Source organism: Diospyros lotus, chromosome 1 (assembly GCF_014633365.1).
Source record: "Diospyros lotus cultivar Yz01 chromosome 1, ASM1463336v1, whole genome shotgun sequence".
Taxonomy (NCBI): domain Eukaryota; kingdom Viridiplantae; phylum Streptophyta; class Magnoliopsida; order Ericales; family Ebenaceae; genus Diospyros; species Diospyros lotus.
In genome coordinates, this window is record NC_068338.1 from 39,480,156 (window position 1) to 39,486,373 (window position 6,218).

At 35.9% G+C, this 6,218-nt stretch overlaps 1 protein-coding gene across 1 annotated transcript; it reads left to right on the plus strand.

The window, feature by feature from the left end:
- Positions 1–715: 715 nt before the first annotated feature.
- LOC127800063 (26S proteasome regulatory subunit S10B homolog B) lies at positions 716–5,781 on the plus strand. Its single transcript, XM_052334470.1, has 10 exons — positions 716–950; positions 2,173–2,292; positions 2,746–2,882; positions 3,006–3,167; positions 3,294–3,380; positions 3,477–3,563; positions 3,665–3,802; positions 3,975–4,166; positions 4,257–4,355; positions 5,455–5,781. Exons 1-10 carry the CDS (start codon positions 848–850, stop codon positions 5,527–5,529), a joined length of 1,200 nt encoding a protein of 399 aa, XP_052190430.1. The 5' UTR covers positions 716–847; the 3' UTR covers positions 5,530–5,781.
- Positions 5,782–6,218: the final 437 nt, after the last annotated feature.

Below are 6,218 nucleotides of genomic sequence, written 5' to 3' on the forward strand. Positions count from 1 at the left end.
AGTGAAAAAGTCAAGATATATGATGCATTTCAGATTTCTATTCTTTCTAACATATTTGTTAAGTTTATCTGACTATTTTTGAAAAAATCATATTGAAATCTCTTATCTTGATTTTTCAAAATATTCATATCTTTATTTTCCTCAATATAAGTATATTTTGATTTTTATATATAAGAAAAAGTAACGCCTATATCATCTAATATATTTTAAAGAATTTAACAATTTATTCTTATAAAAGAAATATGGTGTTGATAGGCTTGGCCTTTCATATTTTTTCTTTAAAAAAAATAGCATGTCTACGTCTATTAGGATTGCTTCAACCTCTTTGAAGGACTGGACCACGAAACCATAAAAAAATAAAATAAATGAAACAAAGCAAAAACACCAAAAAGCTAAAAAAACAAAAATAAATACCAAACCAATCGGTGTAACAAAAACAAATACCTAATTGGTATATTTTGATTTTTAATACCTTCCTTTGTCAAAAACAAATAAAAATAAAAGAGAGAGAAATGATTACACAATTTCGATTTGTGATGTAACACAAATATGGTGTCAGTCAATATATCAACAAAAAACTTCCCACTATAAATAAGTGAATAAGTATCCGTTTACCCATTTTCTTGATGGAGCTTGCTGCTTACCCATGAACCCCCCCCCCCCCCCCCCCCCGCAAACCAAAAAAAAAAAAAAAAAAAAGGCAGATTAAGCGGTCGATATATATATATATATGTATGTATATAATCTGTTGCCTCTTGCTTGATCTGCAAGTTGAGAAGCCCCGTTTTATTGCTGGATTCGGGAAAAATATCATCGGGAGATCATTCTGTCGCCGGCGGAGACACCAATGACGAGCGAGCCCGAAGACGCTGTTCGCCGCAGGACTGCGGTGGCCGATTACCGCAGAAAGCTTCTCCAGCACAAGGAGCAGGAGTCCAGAGTCCGAGGAGGTCAGATTTACTCCTCCGTGAACCCTAGTTTCTGGTTGCATTCCGCATGCTTTTTTCAAAATTTTCATCTCGATCTGAATTTTTGAGTTTCTAGGGCTTCTAGAATTTCTTAGTAGTTAACATTTACGCTTTCTCGTGTATGCGTGTTAGTTTCATCTGTTTGATTACGGAGAAGATTTGGGATTGAGAAGAGTGAAAGCATAATCTAGGAGTGAGGCAAACAGAAAGCATTAGGCTTTGATGTAGCTTCAGTGTATCCACTGCATTGAAAGGGAGACCAAAGTTGGAGTAATAGCTCCGGTATGGCCATTCCTGGAAGGGTTAGTTTCTTAGGGCGAAAGAATAATTGAAATATTGGATCCTGAATTGGAAATAATGGTTGTACAGGCGCTGTTGGGTGGAGGATTTAATTTGTTAGTGCGAGAGAAACCGTGTCAATCATACAAACATCCACGTCCTCCATTTACATAAACTAGACTCAGGTAGCAAATTTAAAATGTAACTTGAAAATTGACTACAGAATAAGTAACTGCATGGATTTTATATGTTTTTTATTTTCTATAATTTTTAAATTGAGAAACTCTGAAGCCCAAAACTTTAGTAGTGCATTGTGCTTTCTGTGTCTATCTCTTACCCTTGGTTAGTCAGGAGGTCAAGCTTTGTTTTTTCACCGTGAAGTTCAAATCTGTAACCATGGTGATTTTAGTAGATGTATGCTTTCATTCACTTAGCATCCTTATTTTCTTTGTAATTACTTGGATTGACCAGATATGATTTTTGTGTAATGCATCAGTTGAGGCAGTAAATGGCTCCTTTTGCCCGAAGCTTTCGTAGTCACTAACACTAGATACTCCAGCAGAAGTCATAGGCTGCACGCTGATAAATTAGCCATTTTGTTAAAATTTAGACTATTGTGGTTATGTTTCCTGTTCTGTTTTCAGTTTTATCTTGTAACCAATTAAGATTGTTAAGTCCTAAGTGCAACATTTATGTGTCCTGTTCTTGCTTGTTTAATCTCAATGTATAAATTTCTTTTTGGATGAATATAGTGTTTTGTTCTGTTGTCACTTGTCAATGTGAGGAACATTTTTGTATAATTATTATCAATTCCCACCTAGTAAGGTTAAGGCTTGGGATTGTTGTTGTTGCATTGGCAATTAATTAATTTTTCACGTGCATGCCATGACTACCACTAAATATGTTGAAATTGGAACTTACACAGTGAGAGATAATTTACGGGCTACAAAAAAGGAATATGCTAAAACCGAAGATGATTTGAAGTCTCTTCAGAGTGTTGGACAGATCATAGGTGAAGTACTTAGGCCTCTTGACAATGAACGCTGTAAGTATTCTTTCTGAATGTCTGTTTAACTCATGTACTTTGAACATGAAAATTATTGTTATTTAAGCTATCTATTTATGAATTCTCTACCCTTTGCTGCAATCAGTTTCTCTTTCATTCCTCTCCCTTGAAAACATAACCCAAACAAGACCTTAGTATAGAAGGGGAGCACATTTAATATGTGTCAAGTTAATAGTTACCTGTACTTTAAACCTGTTTGGGTAAGTTGATTTCCTCTTGCTAGCCGTTTATGTTTTGATTTTCTATTTGCAACTTGGACAAATAAAAACAAAAAAAAAAATCTTATTTGACCATATCATGTTTCCTTTCTTCATTCACTTACCAAGTGCTGATTTTTTTCTTTTGTGCCTCTTTTGTACATCCATTTTGCATAGGCTTTGAAGGAAACTGAAGTACATTCATGGAACTAATTTATGATTATCTGTATCCCAGTGATTGTTAAAGCAAGCAGTGGTCCGAGGTATGTTGTTGGCTGCCGCAGTAAAGTGGACAAGGAAAAATTGACTGCAGGCACTAGAGTGGTTCTTGATATGACAACTCTTACTATCATGCGTGCACTTCCCCGTGAAGTTAGTGGTTTCTTTGATCTGGCTTGAAAGGATCATATTTTAATTGACTGTCATGAACTCATTGATTATGCATATTTGCTTGTCATTATTGTTTTGATTTATTTTGGTTCACTTTCTTTGAAGGTTGATCCAGTTGTGTACAATATGCTCCATGAAGATCCTGGTAATGTTAGCTATTCGGCAGTTGGGGGTCTGTCTGATCAGATCCGGGAACTTAGGGAATCTATAGAATTGCCTCTTATGAATCCTGAGCTTTTCCTAAGGGTTGGCATCAAACCTCCGAAGGTAATTTTGTTGGATTCGTGTGACTCATAAATTTGTTAATTTTGTGCCATGGTCATCATATGTGGATTCAGCTATTAACAATAGTTAATATGACTTAACATAGTGGATAAAATTTATTTGTGCTAGGGTGTTCTTCTCTATGGGCCTCCTGGAACTGGGAAGACATTATTAGCTAGGGCCATAGCCAGCAATATAGATGCCAACTTCCTAAAGGTGAAGACACTTTTTCATATATCTTTCGTAGGCTTGTTAACATGCCATTCATTTCAATTTACTATTCACATTACCTGTACAACTGGTAATACACAGGTTGTATCGAGTGCCATAATTGACAAGTACATAGGTGAGAGTGCAAGATTGATTAGGGAAATGTTTAATTATGCCCGAGATCACCAGGTAAGAGGACTACCTAAAAATTGTTGACTTTATATCATACTCAGCAAAGTCTTGATACACCAACAGTGAGTTTTTTCTCATTTTTTTTTTAACTTCTTTAGCCATGCATCATTTTTATGGATGAAATTGATGCCATTGGCGGACGACGGTTCAGTGAAGGAACAAGTGCTGATCGAGAAATTCAAAGAACCCTCATGGAGTTGCTAAACCAGCTGGATGGATTTGACCAGCTTGGGAAGGTGTTATATTGTTTTTCTATGCTAAATCGATATGTTAAATTCACTATGTAGCAAGTACCTCTGTTAGTCTGGTTATTATTTACTGTATTCACATTGCAGCTCATAAATTTGTATCAATATGGATGGTAATGTATCTGCAGACTGTTGAGATTTATTGTGTATTGTGTCCCAGGTGAAAATGATTATGGCAACAAATAGACCTGATGTTCTGGACCCTGCACTCCTTCGTCCTGGGCGGCTTGACAGGAAAATTGAGATTCCATTGCCTAATGAACAATCCAGAATGGAAATTCTCAAAATCCATGCTGCTGGAATTGCCAAGCATGGGGAAATTGATTATGAGGCAGTTGTTAAGCTTGCAGAGGTGGGCTAGCTATTCAAATTGGTGCCATATTATTTACTATCACGTGATTCACATTCTTTGGAAAATGTTTACTCAGTTGCATCTTTTCAGGGATTTAATGGGGCTGATCTTCGTAATGTTTGCACTGAGGCTGGTATGTCCGCAATCCGTGCAGAACGAGATTATGTCATCCATGAAGATTTCATGAAGGTAAAATTTGTGCACTGTAGTAACTGTACACCATCTGATTTGGAGTTATATAGATGGAAATGCATGGTTACGTAGTTACCTCTTTCACTAATCAGGGTCATGTAATTTTATGGCTGTTCTGAACTTTCTACCTCAAAAGCTTGACCCCATAATCTCTAGTTAGGTTGCCATTGTCTTGTTTGGTTGATTTAGATATGAGTTATAAAGCCATTACAGAGATATGGCCATAGATATAAATGACTGGCGAGCTAGTATTCTTGTGGCCGACCCACACAATGATATTAAGGCTTGATTCGTTGTTGTTTTTGGTTGATTAAAGCTATACCAAAGAATCGCTTCTACTTTCTTCTAAAGGTAATCACAAAAGTATTATTGTTTTCACATTTAAATCACTCCTCGACGTTTGCGGCATATAAAATACATTGGCAGAAGTTTTAGATGAGAAATATTTAATTGCTTAGGTCTATCCATGTCCTCCACGTGTCATGTCTTATAATCAGCTCTGTCCATGCTTTCCTTGACCTTTTCTGTTCTTGCAGTGTTTCAAACACTTAAATAATCTGACAAAAATAAATGAAAAAATTCATGAGAAATATGGTTTTTATTTTCATGTTGAAAAGAGTGGATATTTGTAATGGTTTATCAGACTGGTATCTGATAAATTCGGTTTGTAAAGATGGAGCTGTCATCTTCTGCACTTAAATGGAATCATCAAAATAGCTATTTGATGAAAATACGTTACAAGGTAATACTACGGGACTAGAATTTTTAAACATAAGACAGTACCAAAATGACCTGGAAATTTTTTATTCACTCAATGAGAAGCAAAAAAAACTCATCATAGTGGGTTCTGATTTAACAAATGTTGCTATCACATTATTCTGGTGCAATGCCTGTATAAGATTTTTAAAATTTTCATTTTCGTATGTTTGATAATTTGTTGTCTTTTTCTTTGGAACAAATTAAGCTTCAGGCATGGCTCGGAAACAAAAAACTAAACTTAAGTACTCCATGAATGGCCAGTGTTTCTATGCGTATGGTTTAAAGTTTAATCATTGTCTCAGTTAGGATATTCTTGGCACTTTTATTTCTGTTTCAGGCTGTCCGAAAGCTGAATGAAGCAAAGAAACTTGAATCAAGCGCTCATTACAATGCTGATTTTGGCAAGGATTAGAACCTGGTTTTTAAATGTTCTAGCTCAAGGGTGATTGTTGATGCAAATTCTTGTTTATCAGCCAATGATGAGGGTTTTGATTCTCGGGGAAACACTAGATTGCTTCTCTCAATTTTATGTTCAAACCTGTATCTGCTTTCACTAAATATTCAAAGCCAGTGCCAGGATTACTACTTAATACCCATATTTTTCCACATGCAACTATCTTGTGTTGTGCACCCCAAAGAAAATATTTTACACTCTGTTCTGTTCTACCCATTTCGGTTACTAATTCTCTCCCACACAAAGCCTAGTTGTCAATGTAGCATATATCACATTCACCACTGATGCATATTCATATTTGCCCTAGCAAATTTCCATACGTATATTGTCCCGACATATGTTACATATGATGTAATTGTGTCCGCTGCACACCAATTTAAGCTCTCCAATGAAGGGTAGCCTTATTTTACTCGACCGAAGGCCCCTGGCTACCTGACTTAAAAGGATGGAAATTAAGTGTTTGGGTTAGGGTTTTCATTTCAGTTCCAGTCCCCGCCTCATACCGGGCAAGAATTTTGTTTAAATCCCATCCTCCTCACCTGTTCACAAGGGTACCCGTGCGAGGTGAACTTACAGAAAATTATTTGCATTTTTTTTTTTCATTTTTTTAATTTCTGATTTATATTTATAATTATAGATAATAAAAA

Excerpts from the sequence above, each read along its gene's own strand:
- LOC127800063 (XM_052334470.1), top strand. The coding sequence starts at position 848 with ATGACGAGCGAGCCCGAAGACGCTGTTCGCCGCAGGACTGCGGTGGCC. Across the intron at positions 951-2,172 it reads GGAGTCCAGAGTCCGAGGAG|TGAGAGATAATTTACGGGCT; the intron begins GTCAGATTTACT and ends GAACTTACACAG. Across the intron at positions 3,381-3,476 it reads TAGATGCCAACTTCCTAAAG|GTTGTATCGAGTGCCATAAT; the intron begins GTGAAGACACTT and ends GGTAATACACAG.